The sequence below is a fragment of the Eretmochelys imbricata genome, chromosome 24 (assembly GCF_965152235.1).
Source record: "Eretmochelys imbricata isolate rEreImb1 chromosome 24, rEreImb1.hap1, whole genome shotgun sequence".
NCBI lineage: Eukaryota > Metazoa > Chordata > Testudines > Cheloniidae > Eretmochelys > Eretmochelys imbricata.
Genome location: NC_135595.1, coordinates 11,928,529 through 11,950,446, shown reverse-complemented (window position 1 = coordinate 11,950,446; position 21,918 = coordinate 11,928,529). Strand labels below are relative to the sequence as shown.

The following is a 21,918-nucleotide window of genomic DNA, read 5'->3' as shown; positions in this document are numbered from 1 at the left end:
GATGGGCTCCCTGGCCAGTGAGTGATCTCTGTGCCAGGGGGGCTGTTCAGTAGAGAGCGCCCTGCACTGGGCTGGACGATCCGCTGGTAACTCCCCAGCAGACAACACAGCTCTCTGCGGCTGGGCTAGGGGAGGCGGTGGGGTTTGACTGGGAACGCAACCCTGGTGTACCTAAGACCCCGCTGCCGGGCGCTAGCAGGAATGCCTTCAGCCGCACACGCCCACAGACAAGCTCCCTGCTACCGCTGGGGAAGTTGAGGCACGTAAAGAGGACGCACTTCGCCCCGAAGCCAGGAGCCCTGATTGTTCCCACCACCGCGGTCAACGGCTTCCCACGCTCAGCCAGAGGTTCCCAGCGGGCCGCGCTGCCATCACCTGGCTCAGACAGGAGCCAAACGAACTTCACACGCCAGCTCCTGCGCTGCCCGGGCGGCGATGACCGAGACCCCGGCCCGGCCCGCCGCGCTGGCCCGTCGGGCCCATGCGCGGCGCGCACCGCCCCAGCTGCTGTCTGCGCCCCCGGCCCCGCGCAGGGCAGACGCAGCTACCAGGCGGAGCCTGGGACCGTCGCACCCCGCCGGCTCCCGGAGCGGCAGGGCGGGCCCGGCGATTGGAGACGCGGAGGGCACTCGGAGCTGTCGCAGGGCATTGGCTGTCCCCGTGGCAACGGGCGGCTTGGGGGGGGGGGGGCGGAGGCGGAGGCACCGCCCCCTATTGTGTTGCTGGCGGGATCGGGGCCACGGGGGCCCTGGCTAGCTCCCTCCTGCCCGCCAGGCGCGTCCCAGCGAAGCGGCCGGCCCGGGCTGGGGATGAGCGCCGGGGCCCCGGGAGCTTGCGCGGCGCCGACTCGCTGCCCGCCGGATGCGGGTGCCCGGGAGAGGCCCTGCCGGTCCCGGAGCGTGTCCGGGCGCAGGCCGGGGGGGACTGGCGACCGGACCATGGCGCCGAGGCTGCGCTAGCGCTCGGGGCGCCGCGCTGCGCTGCCCGCGGAGGAGCCTTGAGTGCCCATGGCGAGCGCGCGCGCGCGCAGGTATCCGGGGGCGCCGGCCTGGGGGAGGCGGTTGTGCTGGGGCCGGACTCCTGGGTTCTGGGGGCGGGGGGGTTCTCCAGGTACCTTAGCAGGGATGAGGGACTCCTGGGTTCTGCTCCCACTGCCCCCTCTGTGCCTCCGCTTCGCCGTCTGTAGTGACCCAGCCTCGGGGGGGAGGCGCTGAGATCCCGTGGGAAGGGTGAGCACAGGGAGGTGCGCGGGAAGAGGCTGCGGTGGGGGGCGAGCCTGGCCAATGGGGGCTGCCCGCGCCGGACGCCACCGTGTTTGTTTTTGAATGTTTTGCACCGGCGATGGCAGTGGGGCGGGGCGGGGGTGGCTGGGCGTGGGCAGGGGCTGGCCTTTGCCGTTGGCTGCAGGCACATTCGATCCCCACAGGAAAGTTGGTTTGTTTTCCGCATAAAAGCAGGGAAAGAAATCTCCTCTCGGGGCCCTTCATGGCAATCGGATCCGGGACCTAGAACAAAGGCAGCGGCCAGGTAGGAGCTTTGCTCAGCGCTGCTCCCCTTGCATGTGCCCAGGAGCACTGGGCCCTGGCAATGCCAAGGACAGGGAGTGAGGCTGGCAGAAAAATGGCCTGGTGGGAAAGGACAGGGAGAGCCTCCCCTGTCGGGTTCTGCCAGGCCGCATGCCCAGATCTCAGCACGAGGGCACTAAGGAAGAGAGGCAGGTCCAATGCTACACCAGGGCACTGAGCTGGAGAGGGTTCCTGCCGGGCATGTGCTTCTTATTAACGGAGTCATCAGCTGGGAAGAGCCCCAGCAAAGCAGAATGCAAAGGCTCCCAACCGCCAGAGGACTGGAGGAGCAGGGCTGTGCCCCCACCCCCATATCCAGGGGTCCCTGGGCTGGGGATAGGTAAGGTACCCAAAGGGGCTGGCTAGCTGAGGGCTCCATGCCTGTCCCCGAGGGAGCTCTTGCTGTACCTAGAAGGGCACAAACTCTGGGGGAACTAGATGAGAGAGAAGTGATGAAAAGAGAAGAGCAAATGAAGGATGAAAGAAGGCACAGGAGGGGAGAGCTGTGATGGGAAGAGGAGAGGGGGCTGAAAGAGCTGCAGGCAAGGATCTCCTTTTGATTGCCCCACTCTGCAAGACCTCCTCCTGCTCCTCCACAGACAGCTGGCTGATTGAGAGATGGGCTGAGGGACTCTCCCGAAGTAAGGCTAGCAACTCCCTGCATGCCATGTTGCTATTAACAGAGCAGGAAGAGAAAGGGATGCAAATGGGAGGCAGATGCTTTCTGAGCGCTTGGCTATGCTGTGTCTAGCTGGGGCAGTGACATGCTGGGACTGTTCTGCTCAGACCAGCTAGGGAGCTGCTCCCTAAGGGCTTTGTGCTGGTTTATTTCCTAGGTGTTTCTTCGAGCTCCCGATAGTCCACAGGAGACCAAAGGGCAGCTGGGAGGTGAGACAAGCTGGATCTTGCCTGGACTGCAGCGCCTGGTCTGTGCTAGCCAAGGGCTCTTGGTTTGAGGAGTGGCACTTTCCCATCAGGCCACCAAAGCACAGAACCTAGGAACAGTACCAAGGAGTCTCCTGCACTCCTGGCCCTAACAGGTCTCACCTAGGGGGACACCAGACCCTTCTGTCCCATCGCACAGCCATTTGATCCTCCCACCCTCCTCCCCCACCTGGGTCTGGTCTCTAACTGTGCGGTGCGGCGAGCCGGAGGACTTGGGACAGGGGGTGCAACGTGGCTGTAAGGGGAGCTGTGCTATGAATTGGTGTTTATGGATTGCCTACCTCAGCCTGTTCACCAACAACCTTGCTGAAGGTAAGTGGGTGAACATAGCACGCTGTATTGTGCAGCCCCACAGCTGTATGCACCAGGGGCCTGACCCGGAGCCACTGAACCCAATGGAGCCTTTCTGTGGGTTTGAATTGGATTTGATCAGGCCCCAGAGCTTGGGGTGTGCACGGGGAGGGTGCAGGAGCCACTGAGGTCATGATTAGAGCAGCAAAGAAGGCTAGTGCCCCTCTGGGGGACCATGTTCATGAAGAGCAGAGACAGTGATGCTGCTGAACTGCCAAAGAGGAGGGGGTGGGAGGGAATCCCAGACGTTCACCCCTTGCCAGGGAGATGGTGCCCTGCCCAGATGCCCAGGCAGCAGGTTACATTAAGGGAGCTCTACTGGTGATGCTCAATCTCTCTGACCATGACGACTGGATGCCTGAGGGCCCCTGGCACTGCCCCTGCCCTGGAGTTCCAGCAAGCAGCCTGCAGGGCTATTCGAGAGAGTTATTTCCTGCTGCAAAGGGTCTGGGGTGGGGGATGCAGTACCCCCCCACACACTTACTCCATTCCTTTCCCTTCGGCCCTGCATTCTGCAGTGATGTGGATGTGGGTATCCATGGACCATGTTTGTGGATTAGTTGTGGTTACAAACTTTGTATCCATGCAGAGCTCTAACAAGGGGGGTGAAGACGGTGCCCTTCCTCTGTGAAGGGCGCTGGGATGTGGGGATGGAACACACTGTGTTGTTGTGGCACACACAGCAAAGCCGGGGCCCCAGGTAAAGCCGGGCAGGACGCAACCTTAGCTCTCACCTTCTTCTGCCTTTTTGGAGTGTGAGTTGCACCCCACGGGGCTCCCTCGTCATCAGTAGAGTAGTGCGAGGCACTCTCCAGGAGTCACTTATGGCCCCAGGAGCCGTTCCCTCTCAGGGTTTTGAATCCTGCTCTGAGAGCGCCATGCCCAGGGTGCTGGGTGTAATGGGCCCTGCCTCGCTGCAGGGTATTGGGTGGGGCAGGGTACATGGGCTCTCCTTGCATAACCTGGATACCTGTGGGAGCATCCCAACTTGGGGCTTGGCTGACTGATGCGGTGCTGTGTCTGAGCTCCAGGACATAGCAGGGGCTCCACTGGAGATGGTGGGCTGCAGCTCATGGGATGTCCTCCCCATGAGTGTGAAATCTCCCTGTGCTGGCCCTACAGGTAACGGCCAGGTGAAGTCTCAGGCTGTGGTTGGGCGTGTCGGAGAGAGCGTGATCCTGGGCTGTGACCTCCTGAACGCAGAGGAGGCACGCCCCCATCTCTATGTGATCGAGTGGGTCCGCTTCGGCTTCCTCCTCCCCATCTTTATCAAATTTGGGCTCTATTCCCCACGCATCGATCCGGAGTACGTAGGTGAGTGCATGCTAGGACAGCAGTGAAAAGGTGAACCCGTTGGGAGGACCTGGGGGCTGGGATGTAGCAGAGGGCATGCTGGTGTGTATCTGAGTAGGAGAAGTCTGGGGGGAGGAGGAAGGCTGGGACGTAGCAGAGGGGATGCTGGTATATATGGAGGTAGGGTAAGTCGGGGGTAGGGCTGGGAGGTAGCAGAGGCGATGCTGGTGTATATGGAGGTAGGGGAAGTAGGGGGTGAGGCTGGGACGTAGCGGAGGGGATGCTGGTGTCTATTGGGGACGGAGAAGTCCTGCGGGGCTGGGAGGTAACAGAGGGGACACTGGTGTATATGGGGTAGGAGAAGTTGGGGGTGGGGCTGGGACTTAGCAGAGGGGACGCTGGTGTATATCGAGGTAGACGTGGCAGGGTGGAATGTAGCAGAGGACATGCTGGCATGTCTCGGGGCTGGAGGCTCTCTAGGTGGGACACACCGATGGGGGAGCAGTAGGGCAGTGGCTGGTTCTGTGGCATGTGATCCAGTGTCTGAGGTGCAGTCCGTGGGCTGGCCTTACACAGCTGCATGGTGTTTGCCTTCCCTGAGGCGAGCCCATCCCACCCTGGGGCCCAGAGGAGTTTCCTGGCAGGAGCCCTGGGTTCCCTCCCGTGACTGTAGTATCTGGTGACTGGCCAGGCCCCAGGAGGGTGAGGCCATGGCATTCCCTGTGCTGGACTAGCTCTGGGTCTTCTTGTGTGTACAGCGCACTAGTGCTCTACCTGCCGCACGCTCCTCCCCGCCCCCACGGCTGGGCCCCAGCCGAGGGCTGCTGCTGTCAGGCTGCATTAGTCACGCCCCATGGGCTGTGTAGCGCAGCAGGCAGGGCTCTCACCCTGCCCATGCCAGCTGGAGGAAGGGATGGCCATGGGGCAAGGCAGGGAGGTGAAGGGGTCCGTCCCTGCAGCTTGGACTGACTGGTCTGACCCTCTCCGCTGGTAGGGATGGGAGTGTGGAGGAAGTGGGGGGAGGGGCGCTGTGAGGGGCTGCAGGGGGGGTTCCCTCCCCCATCCTCTTATGCCTAAGGCTCTGTGCTGAGGGGGGTGGGGGAGGCAAATCTGGCCTCAGCCACACACAGCTCAGCTGAGTGTGGGGGAGGGGATGGGGCTGTGGACACATCAATGGGCACCTGCTGAGGCAGGAAACTCCCATAGTGTGACCCTCCCCTTATTGATGTGCTGGTGGCCTCCACTTGCAGGGAGACTCTCCTCCCTCCAGCCTGGGAACAGGCCTGTCTGGGGCTTTGTGAGACAGGTACACTGCCAGGCTCTGAGCCCGCATCCATGCATGGCGTCACATGTCTGCACTTGAATGGGAATGTTTCAGTGGCTCGGTGGTACATCTTTGCCTTGCACCAGAGTGTACTAGTCTCTGTTGGTCTGTGTCTTGCTGCCCAACGTGCAGGCATCCTGCTCGGCGCAGGGCAAAGGGAAACTGGGAGGAAGCGGCACGCCACACCGGGAGCTGGACTCCCTGCAGCACAGAACCTTGTGGGGGCACCATGGGGCTGGGGCTGCTGAAAGAAGGCAGGCAGCAGATGAAGGTCCCGGCCTGAACAAGTCGCTGGCCTCTTTGTGCTGTGCGCAGGAGCTGGGTGCCTTGGGCCTGGGCCACACAAAGGCTCTTTCTTGCCAGGGTCAGAGGTCAGATTGACGCTGCTCCTGGGATCTTTGTTACATTCTAATCCCATAATCCCAACTGGGGCCTGCTGCTGCCAGGGGAAATTCATGCCTGGGAGCCAACCGCCACCTGGGCCTCCTGGCAGTTCCTGGGGCTCTGGGATGAGCTGCGATCCCATGGGAAGAACTGCAGGGAGCCCTTGGCACAACCTTGAGCGTGGGCTTTTGTGTGACAGTCACAGCCTCTTCCTTTCCGCAGTTGCACTGCCGTTGCATCACAGCCCCCAGCCCCTGTGTTACCACTCACCCCCCATACTTCTCTTCACAGCCTCCTGGCTCCTGTTACAATCCCCGAGCTGCCCCATCCACAGTGCCATGTGTCACACCCACCTTCCGAGTCACAGCCCCCCCACCCCCATCTACACCAACCTGCATCACAGCCCCCGGCTCCTGTTAGTATCCCCACACCCCACCTGCACTTCTCTTCACAGCTCCTCCATCCCCCACTCCTGTGTTACAGGCCCCCCGCTGCCCCATCCACACTGCCCCTGTGTCACAGACCCCCGCCCCATCCTCACTGCCCTGTGTTACAGACCCCCACTCCTGTGTTACAGCCTCCCCACTGCCCCATCCACACTGCCCCGTGTCACAGCCCGGTGTCACAGCCCCCCCGCCCGATCCACACTGCCTTGTGTCACAGCCCCCCCCACCCCATCCACACTGCCCTGTGTCACAGACCCCCACTTCTGTGTGACAGCCCCCACCACCGCCCCATCCACACTGCCCCTTTGTTACAGCCTGCTGTCACAGCCCTCCCGCTGAATCCACACTGCACCTGTGTCACAGCCCAGTGTGACAGCCCCCCAACCCCATCCTCACTGCCCTGTGTCACAGACCCCCCCACTCCTCTGTTACAGCCCCCCCTTCCCCCACTGCCACATCCAGCCTACCCCTGTGTCACAGCCCCATGCGCACTGTGTCATAGTCCCCTGACCCGTGTCCCACCCCTCCACCTCATCCATGCTGCCTCGTGTCACAGTACTGCCCATCAGCTACACCTACCTGGAATGTCCAATATTCCCTGCTCCCCACCCCACCCTTGTTGCCCTGAGTACCAGACAGCTCCCCCTACAGGAGAGGACTAAGTCCCACAACACCATGGAACTGGGCACTGTCCTGCCTGTTCAGGCCCCAGCCAATCGCAGCTCCAAGAGTCGTTCAGTATTTGGGGACAAACAGAACTAAAATCTCCTTGGGAGACACAGAAGGACACACACATGCACACCACTCCCTCTCTCAAGCCAGCCCTGGGTTAGGATCTCTGTGTCTGAAGCATCCTCTAGCCCCTCTGTCCCCGCCACACACACTGGGACTGAGCTAGCCTTTCTCCACACTTTTGTGGCTTGATCGCTGCTGGAGTCCTGGGGCTGTGCGCGCTGCCTGCTCAGCCCTGCCTGGTGGGTCACTTGAAGGTTGAGCTTGGGGAGGGGATTTCGGCAAAGCTGCTAATTGGCAGTACTGGGTGGAGTGGGATTTGGAGCGAAGCTGCTGGAGAGGGGGCAGTGGCGTGGGAGGGGGATGTTCTCCTACTCAGAGGGTATTTAAAGTGGAACAGTGGCAGATTTTCAGGGCTCTTTGCAAACGCAGAGGCGTGAGCAACAGGATCTTCTCTTAGTGAAAGGGAATGCTGAAAGCTTTGGTTTGGGGCAGAGTGGGAGGGCCGGCTATGGGGCTGGGGACTGACAGCCCTGCAGGCCAGGGCAGAGGCTGGGGGCACTAACACAAACCACATCCCAATAAAGGTCTGTTACAGCCAGACTCTGGGGGACAGGGTGGGATAGATCTGGGGCACCCAAACTTTGCCCAGGCAAGGCTGTATTGGCAAGCTATAGCAGGAGTATGCCTCCAGCGTGAGCAGGGCTGGCTGCAAAAATATTGCTGGACTTTGTTTCAAAAGCAAAAGTTTAAAAAAAAGTAAATCCTTCCTGTGCCCAAGCTGGCCAATGAGAGCTGACGTCTTGGACACCAAAATGCAGACCAAGAAAAGCCTGTTGCCAGCAGGGTGGCCCTGCACCCATGGAAATCGCAGCTTTCAACATGGGTTGAGTTGGGGAGGATTTAGGAGAAAAATGATCATTATATTTCAGCCAGCTGGTGTGGGAGAGACACTGCCGTGGAGGTGGGAGGAGTTGATATACACTATTTATCTGAAAAACTTGGCCCAGCTTTGCTGCTCAGCTGACAATTATGGAGTGCTGCCCCCAAGCCCTTGGGCGAGTCCCACTGGGCTCCCCCGCCCACTCTCAGATCACCAGCAGGAAAGACTCTGCCTTCAGAATGGAGCTAATTCCACCTGTCTGTCTCCTAATGCCTTTAAGCCCATCCCCACTGCCAGGATGAAGCACAAGCCAGACTGGAATCCAGTTCCTCTCCTGTGGCTGTGCTGACTTGCAGGACTAATGAGGGAGCTGATGGGACTCTGATGCCTGGACAAAGGGAGTGATTTGTTGAGTAGCAAGATACTACCTTGAAATAGCTAATCTTCAGAGTAGGAGTGTGTGCACGTTAACATTTAGGGGCTTGCTCCCAGCATGCACTGCTCTGTCCTTGGTTTGGGCAGTTGAGCTGCCCTCTGGGCTGCGGGTGGGCAGTAGAATCCCTGGGTCAGGCTCTTTCCTGGCAGCGGGGACCACACATGGTTCAGCTTGCTCGTTCTGCATGGCTGGCCATGGGAGGGGAGCCTATGCCCAAGCTGTTCACAGTCCTGCTTCCTCACCACGACCCCTGGCTCACAGCTGCTGGCTGGGTTACTGCTGGGCAACTGCACACCTCCCCAGTCTGGGGGGTTTCTGCCTCCTGGTGCTCACTTATGACTGGGGGATGGTCTTGCATTGCCTTTTCCCCTACACTCTGACCTAGTCTCTGTGGAGACCAACTATTTCCTCCCCACACCTCTCCAGGGCCTCTGGCTCCAAGTCTGTCCTGAGGTCTGAAAGGCATTCTTGGCTGGCCGGGCTCTGGGATCCAGAGGCACCACCAGCCCTGGTGGTTCCCTGGTCAGAGAGCTGCCCCACTCAGCCTGTAGCTCAGAGCTGGCTCCTTTCTCTCTGCAGCCATGGCTGCTGTTCCTGGTATGTGAGCTGCTGAGGGCAGGGGTCTTGCCAGGGCCGTTGAATGCAGGGTTCAGTGCTGCTCACAGGCATCTCTGCAGCAGTGAGGGGCTCCCCCGATGCTACCTACTGGCCAGGTGTGAAAGCATAGCAGCTTGTGGGTCCCCTCAGGGACAGCCCAGCCAAGGCTCCCAGCATGCTACATAGATTATCAGGGTTGGAACGGACCACCTCAGGAGGTCATCTAGTCCAACCCCCGCTCAAAGCAGGACCAGTCCCCAATTTTTGCCCCAGATCCCTAAATGGCCGCCTCAAGGATTGAACTTACAACCTTGGGTTTAGCAGGCCAATGCTCAAACCACTGAGCTATCTCTCCCCCCAAGATGGAGAGAGATGCTACAGGCATGTTTGTCACTGGTTAAGAGCCTGGTTTGGCTTAGCTCCCTGGAATCATAATGCAATGTCAACCAGTCAGTGCTTCATCCTCCCAGGGCACCATCCTGGGCCTTTAGGTCTTTTGGAGGAGGATTTAAAAGCCTTGGGTTCTGTCTGCTTTGTGCAGGCAGTTCAAGATCCCAGGCAATTCCTCTTGATGCTAAACTTTTGCTGTGTTGGCTGGTTGCCACCTCCCCAGAGGTGGTTGCACTAAAGTACTTCTGTGTGCATCAGCCCTAATGCAGGTGCAGTGCCATGCATGGAAGCATTCTCCAGCGGCGGAGACCATGTCGGGGGGATGATGTATTTCGGGGTGGACTGGGATACTGACAGTGTGTCTCTACTCCCAATAGTGACTGCCATAACGGCACATTTCCTCCTCGCCCCAGCCAGCTCTGCGGAATGCAGCAATTCCCAGCAGCCCGGCATGCTCCAGGAGCCACTCCTGCGGGGGCAGCGGCAATGCAACCGGGGAGAAGTTCAAGTTGGCCACACTGGGGCAAAAGGGCCACCCAGGGGAGGGCAGCAAGAGGTTTGCTGAGCCCCTCTCCTGGTGCTGATGGGGGAAAGAGAAGAACCTGGTTTGACTCATGGAGTGCATGGAGGGAGCCTGGGGCTGGCACATGGAAAAGCAGATAGATACTGACCAGAGGGACCCAATTAAGGGCAGAGGGGGTGCAGCTGTGACGGTCACTGGCCCCAAGGCAGAGTTGCACTGGGAGTGTGTGGGGGGTGGGTGGGCTGCCAGAGGCTGCTAGGCCTAGAGCTGTGCTGGGGGGAGAGGCTGGGAAGGCGCTGGGCTCAGGGCAGAGCTGGGCTGCGGGGAGGGGCTGAGAGGTTGCTGAGCCCAGGGCAGAGCCGTGCTGAGGGAAGAGGGCAGGGCTGGATCCAAGGTAGAGCCAGGAAGGGGCAGGGCTGGGCCCAGGGCAGAGCCCTGCTGGGAAGAGGAGGACTGGGAGGGTGCTGGCTGTGCTGGGGGGAGACGGCAGAGCTGGGGGCTGGGCCAGGGTAGAGCCAGGAGGGGGCAGGGCTGGGCCCAAGGCAGAGCTGTGCTGTGGGGAGGGGCTGGGAGGACCCTGAGCCCAGGGCAGAGTCCTGGGGCTGCTCAGTGACACCCTTGTTCCCATGGCAACTGGCTGCTTATTTTCAATCTGCTGTGGGGGATGAGGGTGAGTTAGGAGTGGGGTGGGGGCGGGGCCTGCCAGTGGCAAGTGCCTGCGGTTTCACCAGGGAGGTCAGGCTGGGATTTCACATGGAATTTCAGTCCCGTTGCTGCAGTTCCCATGTGGCGCTTTTCAAACAGCTCCAGCCGTTGGTGGGAGCAGCTGCCAGGAAGCATCTCATGCACACCCCCGCCTGTGGCATGCCCCCCGGGCCTGTGATCAGGGGAAGGCAATTCTTCAAGGTGCAGCTGCTGCTGGTGAGGCAGGTGCATGTGCTGGGCCTGGGGCAGGTCATGACTCTTGCTGTCTCCTGGAAGGTTGCTTCCTCCACGCTCCCATGTGCTGCTAGGTGGGCTCCCTGTGAAATCAAGGTGGGGGCTTGGGAGCCAGGAGTCACTCTCCCTGCCCAGAGGCCCAAAGACGCAGGATCTTAGTGCCGCTAGACAAAGCAAGCCCTTCCTAATCTAGGCCCTAAAGTCTGAGCCATGGCCCTCTGTCCCTGCCTGGCAGCTGGGCGCAACCACATGCAGACAGGACTGGCTAAGGCAGGGCATGGAGTTCCTCTCTCCCTAGAGGCTGGTGGCAGGTGTCCTGATCTTGCCAGCCTCAGTCTGCCTGACTTAGGGATGGCTCCATGGGGGCTGCTTTGGGGTGGCATTTGGAGGCCCCTGGGAATGGATTCAAACCAGATCAAGTGGTGCCTGCACACCATGGATACAGGTGAGTAGAGCAAGGTCCAGGGGAGTTGCTTCCGGCCTGCTGCAAGGAATTGAGTGTGGGGCACGGAGGGGACAGCCGCCGAGCCCCATGTAAATCCCCGCCTGGGACAAGGATGCGGCACCGGTGCTGCTGCCTGGGGATGTGTGAACAGTTCTTCCACTCTCCCGCCCTCCTTTTCCTCCTCCTTTCCCCATCTTCCCCATGTCCGTCAGTGCAGCCCCTGCCTTCCTCTCCCATCCCTGACCTGCCACTCCTGCTTCCAGACACAGGAGCAGCTAATGCGGGGAGCTGCAGCCTTTGAAAGGTGGTTGCTAAGCAATGGGAGGCTGGGGTTGCTAAAGTCAATGATGTTTTGTTGCCAATCCTCTTGGTGAGTGAGGGGGAAGGAATGGGCAGAGCCAGTGCAGGGATTATGGAGGGGTTGGGGGAAGGGATCAGGGAGGGGTCCCCACTGCAGTCTTTTTGCAGGGTTTAGTTCCTTCCAATGGGGCCTTTGTTTAGGAGCCTGGCTGCTGCTCCAGGGTGGGGGAGGGGAATTCCCCGGAGCTCCCCGCCTCACTGACTCTGCTACCCACCCCCACCTGGCCCTGCCCCTGTGTGATACCCAGCACCCCTCCTCCTTGCCTGGAGGCCTGGGGCCTCTCAGCAGGCAGACACAGAAAGGGCAGAGTGGGATGGGGGAGAAGGATTCCAGGCAGCCCTGGGCCTAAATTTGAGCAGTCCCAGGGGCTGCTCTAATTGACCCAGGCTGCAGACCAGAATTGCTGGAGCATATTCCCCTTTGCCAGGCAGTTGCAAGGGGTTAGCAAAGGGGATGCTGGGCCTGTGCTGCACCTGCACTGGGCACCGTTATAGCAGGGCTGGGATCTGGCCCCTTATATACACTGGCAATTTGCCTCAGCTCCCCCTGGTGCAGCCCCTCTGGCAATCAGTCGCAGCTGGGGGAGCACTAGGCATACCAGCATTACCGACTCACCTGGGCCCACTCTAAGCAGGGTTAGGCCACGTGGCAGTTAATGCGCTACTGGCTGGTCTACACTGCTGCCCTTCACTATGGATGCAGCAAGTCCGGTCATATAGTTGAGAGTAAACCTGGGTAAACTGAGTTTACCCACTTCCTGTTTGGGGCTGTGGAGTTTAGGTTAGGTTAGTTTAGCCATTTCATTGTTTATGTCTACAACCCTGCAGAGGGGCTGGTGCAGGGACAGGGAATCCCAGCAAAATGCTGGTGTGTACCCAGCCTGAAAGGGGATTGTGAGCGTAAGGCTTGGGGCAGAGGGCTGGTGAGCACACACATATGCGTGAAAGTGCACGGACGTCTGCGGGGTGGGGGAAGGCGGGGGAGTATGTAGCAACCTGCCACCAGACCAGGAATGGACACTACTGATAAATGGGCACAAACACAGCAGGACACCCTCCTGGTGCACATCTAAGCCCTGTGACTGGGGTCTCTGTGACATGCGGGCTGCGGCTACACTAGAATGGGTTTGCCAGTGGAGCTTAAAATCATAGGGTTAGAAGAGACTGCAAAGGTCATCCAGTCTAACCCCGTGCCAAGATGCAGGATTTGTTGTGTCTAAACCATCGCAGACAGATGGCTCCAGCCTCCAGTGAGGAAGCTTCCACAACCTCCCTAGGTGTCTGTTCCATTGTCCTACTGTACTTACCATTAGGAAGGTTTTCATGAGATTTAATCTAAATCTCTGTGCTCTAGTTCGAATCCATTGCCTCTTGTCCTTCCCTCTGTGACAAAAGAGAACAACTTTTCTCCATCTTTTTTATGGCAGCCTTTCAAGTTTTTGAAGACTGCTATCATGTCCCCCCTTAATCTCCTCTTTTCCGAACTAAACATACCCAGTTCCTTCAGCCTTTGCTTATGTTTTGCATTCCATCCCTTTGATCATCTTTGTCGCTTGCCTCTGGATCCCTTTCCAGTTTCTTTACATCCTTTCTATACATTGGTGACCAAAATTGGACACAGTACTCCAGCTGAGGCCTAACCAGCGCTCAGTAGAGCAGTTCTATCACTTCCCATGGCTTGCATGCTTTGCTTCTATTAATGCAACCTAAAATTGCATTTGATTTTTTTGCAACAGTTTTGCGTTGCTGACTCATGTTGAGGCTGTGATCCACCACTCCCAGATTCTTCTTAGCAGTGCTGCTGCCAAGCCAGGTATCCCCCATTCCGTATTTGTGCATTTGGTTTTTCTTCCCTATGTGTAGCACCTTACATTTATCTTTGTTTAATTTCATTTTGTTGTCTGTAGCCCAGTTCTCCAATTTATCAAGATCCCTCTGCATTTTAGCTCTATCCTCCAAAGTGTTGGGAACCCCCACTAGCTTTGATCTGCAGATTTGATCAGTACGCACTCTAGTCTTACATCCAGGTCATTGGTAAAGATATTAAACAATACTGGATCCAGAGCAGATCCCTGTGGAACCCCACTTGAGACCTCACTTCACTCCAACATCATTCCATTAATAGTTACTCTTTGTTTGCGATTAACTCAGCAGTTCTCAAACTGTGGGTCAGGACCCCAAAGTGGGTCACAACCCCCTTTGAATGGGGTCGCCAGGGCTGGCTTGGACTTGCTGGAGTTTGGATTTGCTGGAACCCAGGGCCGAAGCCCAAGCCTAAGGTAGCAGGGCTTAGGTTGCAGGCCCCCTGCCTGGGGCTGAAGGCTTTGAGCTTTAGCTTTGCCCCCTTTCCTGGAGTGGTGGGCCTCAGGCTTTGGCCCCCCACCTGGGGCAGTGGGGCTCGGGTGGGTTCAGGCTTCAGTCCCCGCTCTGGGGGTTGTGAAGTAATTTTTAGTGTCAGAAGGAGGTTGCAGTGCAATGAAGTTTGAGAACCCCTGGTTTAACCAATTATGTATCCACTTAATGGTAGTTCTGCCAAGCCCGCGTTTCTCCAGCTTACTTATCTATCAGAATGTCATGCGAGACTGTGTCGAAAGCCTTGCTGAAGTCCAGGTATATTTTGTCCACCAAACAGTTACCCTGTCAAGAAGGAAATCAAGCCAGTTTGGCATGATTTGTTCTTGGTAAATCCATGCTGTGATTGCTAGTGATCACCCCATCATCCTCCAGGTATTTGCAAATTGAATGTTTTTATATTACTCTAGTAGCTTCCCAGGTATTGAGGTCAGCCTGACTGGTCTATAGTTCCCTGGCTCCTCCTTTTCCCACTTTTTAAAGATGGGGACTACGTTAGCCCTTCTCCAGTCTTCCAGGACCTCTCCTGTCGTCCATGAATTTGTAAACATTGTTACCATTGGCTCCAAGATTTCTTCAGCTAATTCCTTCAGTACCCAGGTGAATAGCATCCATCCCAGCTGATTTTAATTCATTCAGATCAGTCAGATCTCTGATATGTTCTTTACTTATCCCAGTCTGCATCCCTTGCCCTTTTTTGTCTATGGCAACTTCGCTAGTCCTAGTTCCCCAAACCAAATGAACTACCTCATTAAAGGACTTTTTTGACAGTATAGCTCTGTCTACATAGGGGCTTTTGCCAGCACAGCTGTGTTGGTCAGAGATGTAGGATGGTTTTCCCTCCACACTCCTAATAGATACGGCTGTGCCAGCAAAACTTTGTAATGTGGACCTGGCCTTTGATAGCTTTTTAGGCCAAGGGAGTCTTGTGGAATGGGATTGTGCTGAGCTGGTGGGGAGTGTTTCTCAGTGAACTGTGCGGTAAGCCCATGTTGCAGAGTGTTCCTCTCAACCTGCAGAGGTCTGCTACAGATCCCACCTCCATGCAGGAGAGGGATTGGGTGATGACCTGTAGCGCTGGGAGCTTTGTGGAGCTCTGGGGTGTGTGCAGCCCGAGTCAGCCACCATCATTAAAAGGGACGAGCCCCAGAGACTGCGAGGTGGGGAGCCAGTGTGGGTGTGAAATGAGGGACAGTTGAGTAGTGACCTATGTTGAGACAAAGTGTGTGTGCTCACTCACGTTTATATGGGTGTATGCAGGTAGAGGTAGGTATCTGTGGGTAGGGATCCTGGTGTGCACATACAGGAATGTGGCCATAGGCGAGGATATGTTTGGTGTACATGCTTATGGGTGGGTGGCAATGCATGCGTGTTTGTGGGTCGCATGCAAGTGTGTATGCACACTTGTGCAGGTGTGGGTGTATGCATACAAGTCCTAAGCAGATGTCTCTCTTTCCCCGAGACAGTCTTTTTTTTTTACACTTTGTGAACCCTTGCGTAGCTTGTTGTGCCCATGACGTATTATTGAATTGCACTGTATGTATGTGCATGTCAGTGTGTGAGCATAAAGACATGGGTCTGTATAGGTGAACAAGGTGTGCAGGGTGTGTGTTAGTATGTGTGTATTGGGGGGGGTGTATATGTCTCTATCTCTGCGTGTGTGTGTTGGGTCGATGGATAAGATATTGGTGTGTGTAGTATATGTGTCGGGTGCATGTGTATCAGGGATGTAGCAGTGTGTATTTGGGGGCGTGTAGCATTGTGTATTGGCGTAGCTGTGTGTATTATGTGTGTGTCTAGCAGTGTGAGCAGGTAGTAGTATGTATTGGGGTAACTGTATGAGAGGAGTGTAGCAGTGTGTATTTGTGTGGGGAGGATCTAGCAGGGTGTAGTGGGGGTAGCTGTGTGAATTGGTGGTGTGTAGCAGTGTCTAGCGGCGGTTGTTCAGCAGTGTGTATTGGAGTAACTATGTATGGGAGGGCGTAGCAGTGTCCATATGTGTGTGTCAGTGGGTGTAGCAGTGTGTATTTGTGTGGGGGTATGTAGCAGGGGTAGCTGCGTGTATCAGGAGGATGTGTAGCAGTGTCTAGCAGGGAGTGTTTAGCAGCATGTATTGGGGTAACTGTATGGGAGGGTGTAGCAGTGGTCATATGTGTTTGTTGGGGAGTGTAGCAGTGTGTATTTGTGTGGGTGGTGAGTAACAGGGTCGCTATGTGTATCGCAGGGGGGTGCGGTGTAGCCCTACATAGCAGGGTGTGTGTACACAGCCCCTGCACTGAGCCAGTTGCCGGCTGTGCTCCTGAGCCGATTATGGCTCTGATAATAGCCCTGAGGATTAGGGGGCTGCATTTGCTGCTTCTTTAGGGTACTTAGCCTCCTGCTCATGAAAGAGGCTGCGCACTGGGCCCCCAGTTGGGTGCTCTGCAGCCCCAGACAGTGGGACTGGGGGCAGCCCCTGCATCTGGCTTGCTGCCCCATGACCCTGCGCACGCAAGTGCCGTCCCAGCCTGCGGTGTGTATTCCAGAGCAGGGACTGGGACGCAATGCTTGAGGCCCGCAACCCCCATGGTGCGGTGGGAGGAGGAGATGGGATCAAGCTGGGAACCAGCAGCTCAGGTGGCTGGCAGGGGTAGGGACTACTGGGGGAGGGGAGCTCCTGGGGGAGGCAGAAGTTACTGTGGCAGAGGAGGGGAGGTTCAGACTTTCAGGGGTTCAGTGAGGGCTCCAGGGATATGGGGGGAGGGGCAGGGGAGAGTGGATTGGCCAGAGCTGAGGCAGGGTGAGGGGCAAGGGCTTTCTGGGGATGCTGGAGAGGGGGAGGGGGTGGCCTCAGGCTCCCAGGGAGGTGTGGTTAGCAAGGACTCTGGGGGAGGGGGCAGGCTGAAGATGGGAAGGGGGTTTGGGGGGGTGGCACTGGTGGTTGTGGGCAAAGGGGGCTGGAGGGGGCTCCCTAAGGAGGCAGCAGCTGCTGGGGAGGGGGCCCTCAGCGCACAGCAATCTGCAGGGCTTGCGGCCGGGGCTCCCATGCCATAGTAGGTAGAGGAGACTGGTACTAGAGGATGACTCTGGAGGGTCTCATTAGTTCCTCTGTCCCAAGCTCCCTTTCTGCATCTCCCCTCCCCCACTGCCTTGCCCCTCCTGCCCCGCTGGGCCAGCAGCAATGTGTCTAATGCTGAGTCTGTGTATCTGACCTTGTCCTCAGCCAGGCATTTGTTTGCCGGGCAGTTCCCAGCCCCCCACCCCAGCCTGGAGCAGGAGCAGGGCTATGAGGCAGGGGGTTGAGCTGTAGGGCCTCAGCCTGGACCAAGAGCCAGCTGGCCCCTTTGGGTGGGTTGGGGAGGAAGCTGGGGTACTGCGCTGGGAGAGGCCAGGATGTGCTGAATGGGGACTGGATAGAGCTCACTGATCTGGAGCCTAGAGGGCTGCGAGATACTGAGCTGGCACTGCCAGCGTTGCACAGAAAGGTTTGGCGCAGGCTGGGCATGTGCCCTCCAGCACACAGCTGGCCCAGGCAACTGCCCTCAAGTAGGGGGTGTTCCCAGGCCAGACAGCTTCCCCTGTTGGTGCCTGGCACTGCCCCCAAGCAGCTCGGTGACTGAGTGACAGGCTGGCTCTATGTCGGCAGGTCGTGTGCGGATCCAGGAAGGTGCCTCACTGCAGATCGACCTCCTGCGCGCCGAGGACCAAGGCTGGTATGAGTGTCGCGTCCTCTTCCTAGACAGGCACAGCAACGACGACGAGTTCCAGAATGGCACCTGGACCCACCTCACTGTCAACGGTATGTGCCAGGCCAGGCGATGGTGTGCTCTGGCGGGGAGGCTGGGCAGTGCCACAGGGAGACGGGGAGAGATAGAGGCAGTGCCAGCCATGACCAGCCTCCCCCATGCAGGGACACTAGGGGTCTTGGTGCCAGCTGTGACCAGCCTCCCCCATGCAGTGAGGCTCTGAGTCCTGGTGGCAGCCATGACCAGTCTCCGCCATGCAGCAACACTCTGGGTCCTAGTGCCAGCCGTGATCAGCCCCCTGCCCCTCATGCCAGAGCTGTCTGGGTCCTGGTGCCAGTGAAACCGAATTCCCCCCCCTCCCTTCCCGGGGCATTTTGGGTCCTGATGCCAGGCATGATCACCCCCATCCCTGTGCCAAGGCACTCTGGGTCCTGGTGCCAGTCATGTCCAGCCCTTGCCTGCATTGGGGGTCTCTGGATTCTGGTTCCAGGCATGACCAGTCCCTCCCCTGTGACAGGGCACTCTAGGTCCCCGTGCCAGGCGTGTCCAGCCTTTCCCCATGCAGGGGTGCCCTGGGGAGTGACCAGAGCTCCCTCCCCATCCTGGGCACAAGATTTGCTTGGCACCAGCAGCTATTACAGCCTTCTTAGGCACCTGCACTGGCACTGGTCTCCCCAGCTCTGTGTGAAGGAGGCATTGCCTCCCCTACGTAGGGCCTAGGTTTCCTAGAGGCAGTGCTGTGATTGCCTGCCTGCACCATGGCAGGGGCAGTGCTGGGCAGGGCCTGCTGGGGCCATCGTGGCCCCATGCCATGTCTCGGGCTGGGCCTGATGGCGCCCCAGGGTGATTGCGGGTGTTGGATCCCAGTTCTTGTATTGGAATGGGGGGTGTTGGGGGTTCCCAAACCCTGTGGCAGACTCGAAGCAGCTGTGGGCAGGGTGCAGAGTGTGCTGGGGACACACTATGCTCTGGGTCTGATCTCTGCTCCCTGTCCCATCTCCCCCCACCCGCTGCACTCTGGGTCTGATTCTCCTCCCCCGGGTACACGCTTGCGCTCAGGGCCTGATCCTCCTCCTCCGCATTCTCCAGGTATGCTCTGGGCCCAGTTTCCCCCCTCCTTCCCCCCAATACACTATGGGCCCAATTCCACCCCACATGGGTACACCCAACACTCTGGGCCCAGTTTTTCCCCCACCCCTCCCCTGGGTATGCTCTAGGCCTGATCCCCTTCCCCGGATATGCCCTGGGCCCAATCCTCCCTGGGCTCCTCATTTAGCCCTGAGCAGAACGAGCACACGGTCAGGGTAAACACGGCTGAGTAGAGTGAGACCATCACACCTGCTCCAGCCCGGGGGACAGGAGCAGTGAGGCATGTCCCTGTCCAGTCCCCGCCCCTCTTGCCTTTGCTAGCCTCTGTGAAACCCTGGCAGCTGCTTTCCTCGAAAGCTCCACTTTTCCCCTCTGTGCCAAGCACATTAGCAGAGCAGCCGGCAAGCTTATTGCTCCAGTTCTTCGGAGCCCAACTCGAGACTCTTCCGGGAACCCTCTGCACATGCCTGAGGCAGCCCCCGTTAGGGGCCCTTGGTAGACATGTGGGTGTAATTCTCCTGTACCCACTGGCAGTGCTAGCTCTGGGGATGTTGGCCAGGCTGCACTGCCATCACAGCCCTTGGCTTCAGCATCCCACACTGGATCTGAGCACATGGGCCCCATGGATGGGTTGCAGGGTCCCATTCCAGGTCTGTACAGCCCAAGTTGCTCAGCATAAATATGCGGGGGAGCCAGAGCGAGCCCCTAGCCCGGCGGGGATCATCCTGCCTTGGCCTAAGGATGCTGTTCCTGGAGCAGACACAGCCCCTGCAGGGCCCCGACCTCCACTCCCCCTTCCCAATCCACCTTCCCAGAGAAGCCTGCAAAGGGACCCAAACCCACCCTCCTAAGTAAACACTTGTAAAAGGCCCAGCCTAACTATTAAACCTCCCAAAGAGCTGGGCCCGACCCTTGGACCCCAGGCAGCACACAATGAGCCTTTGTGCGGAGCCTCTTCTCCATTTATAGCATCAGGGGGTGGGGACTGGGAGGCCTGGATGCCAGGGCAGGTCCATCCCTGCCCTTGGCCTGCAGGAGCCACCCTGACCCTGTACTTCATGCCTTGTGGGCTTTCCCATCCTATCCAGCTGGGGAGGCAGAGGAGTTACCCGAATGCCTCTTTTCTGGCCCAGCCCAGCAGCCTGGCCTGGGGGCTGCAGGCACCCTGCCATCATCACAGGCCCAAGGGAGTGAGCCCTGCTCTGTACGAGGCGTTTGCACAGTCTGTGCCTCCCCTCTCCTTTGCCACAGAAACCCAGTGGCTGCCCCAGAGTCCCAGCAATCCCGGACCCATCAGGACCAGCACAGCTGTGTGCCTGGATGCTGGCTGGGCCCTGGGTGTAGTATGGACAGTGCCCTGTGCACTCTACAGCTGAGTGCAATGGACACAGGCCCTGCCCCGAGGAGTCTGCCATCTCCCTGCAGACAGGCCCTGCCCCACAGCTGGTGCCACCAGCGACAGCTGTGCACCGAGTGCGTCAGTGTTCTGCACTCCCATGGGAGGAGTGTTCGGCACCCACTGCACGTAGCAGGGTCGTGTGTCTGCACCAGCTGCTCACTTCCCTGAGGGGCTGCCTGACCCCAGCTCCCCTTGCGGGGGTGGGATGAGCGCAGTGTTCCTGGAATTCAGGATTCCAGAGACTTAGAGGCTGATTCATTCACTTCTTTAAGCTTGTGTGACACCCCCCCCCACACACACACACACATCAGGGTCACTTAGGCTGCTAAAGGTTAAAAGGGACTGCTCCTCCTCTGGCCCTTTGTTTGGGGATCTGGCCCTTCATTTCCTTTGCTTTTATTAAAAAAAAAAAAAAATAGTTTAAAGCATCTGGGAACAAACAGTCTAATTCCGCGTCACACAACAGACTTTGTTCACCCCAAAACAAATCTGTCGATATTTCCCATTTTCTGACATTTCTGGGCGTTGACAGTTTCAGTTTGGGCTGAATCAAACTTTTTCCAGTTTGTTTATTTTTTTCAGCACAGCCAGTGAAGCCCTCAGTCCATCCTCGGCCCCACTCTGCTCCTCACTTCCCCACATGCTCCCTGCACAACACTGCACTGAGTCTGGCAGGGTTACTGGGGGGAGGGAGTGGAAGGAATTTGCCCAACGCCACAGACAGGCTCGGACTCCAGATGTCCCGCCCCCTGTCCATACCCTCACAACACCTTTTCCCTGAGCCAGGAGTGGAATCCAGGAGTCCTGGCTCCTAGCCCTTGGCTCTGACCCTCAGATCACACTCCCTGCCCTGTGCTGCCAGCCCACCAGGACTAAGCAGAGTGAGTGCCTGGGGCTCTCTACAGCAGAACCAGCTGGTGTGGCTGCATGAGGGAGCCCAGCCTGCCCTGGGGCCAGCAGCACGGTTCTGAAGCACTGTTTCCGTGTCCTCTCCGCAGCTGCCCCCACCTTCCTAGGGACCCCGCCAGCTCTTGTCGAGGTGCCAGACAGAGAACCCCTGAGTCTCACCTGCTCAGCCATCGGCAACCCCCAGCCGGTCATTGTCTGGAAGAGAAACGACCTGGCCATTGAGAGTGGAGAGAAGGTGCAGGTAAGGGAGGGGCAGCCCCAGAGAGGGAGGAGATCATGTAGCTTTCCCAGGCTGTCTCCTGCATCTCCCCACGTGCTGCTCACTCCGGGCTTCCTCCCTCAGCAAGCGCTAAGAGGGGGTTGGGGCTCATGCAGACATTGTGTGGGGAGCAGAATCCCCCTGTCACCACTGCAGAGTTCTCCCAGCCTGGGGGGCGAAGCTTTGTGTGGGGAGGTAAGTGCACCAAGGGCCTGTTTTGTTGGAGACCCAGGCCCGAGCTGAGCCCCTGAGGCATGGGCCCCTCTCTGCCTCCCCCAGAGCTGCCCAGCTCAGCTTAGAAACCAGGGTGGGGCCAGTCCCCACAGGCCACCTGCCCCAGGCACTGGCCACGATCCCCTCTCCCCCAAGAGCTGTCTGGGAGTGATGCTGATCCACGTGCATCCCAGCTTGTCCTGGCCGCTTCCTGTCACAGATCCTCAGGACTGGTGGAACAGTCTGTTGGTGGAAACCCTTTGATGGGCCAGGCCCCCAAAGGTCTCACTGTTCCTTCAGGGTCACCTTCTGAGACTGACCCCTGGGCTCCAGCACTCCTGCTTCATGCTGTGAGGTCT

At 58.3% G+C, this 21,918-nt stretch overlaps 1 protein-coding gene across 4 annotated transcripts in view; it reads left to right on the top strand.

Annotated features, from left to right (window-relative positions):
• The first annotated feature begins 809 nt into the window (after positions 1-809).
• The window catches only part of IGSF9 (immunoglobulin superfamily member 9), a 61,868-nt gene continuing 40,759 nt past the window's right edge, over positions 810-21,918 (top strand). For 3 of the 4 annotated variants that reach the window (XR_013348696.1, XM_077841436.1, XM_077841438.1), the window contains exons 1-5: positions 1,414-1,527; positions 2,402-2,822; positions 3,984-4,175; positions 17,591-17,743; positions 21,177-21,328. Coding sequence is in view for 3 of the 4 variants with exons in the window: in XM_077841436.1 (XP_077697562.1) it covers positions 2,765-2,822; positions 3,984-4,175; positions 17,591-17,743; positions 21,177-21,328 (555 nt within the window). In the remaining variant the exon portion in view is untranslated. Of the gene's footprint in view, positions 1,031-1,413; positions 1,528-2,401; positions 2,823-3,983; positions 4,176-17,590; positions 17,744-21,176; positions 21,329-21,918 lie in introns of those variants that run through there. The other variant, XM_077841437.1, reaches the window with a different exon arrangement.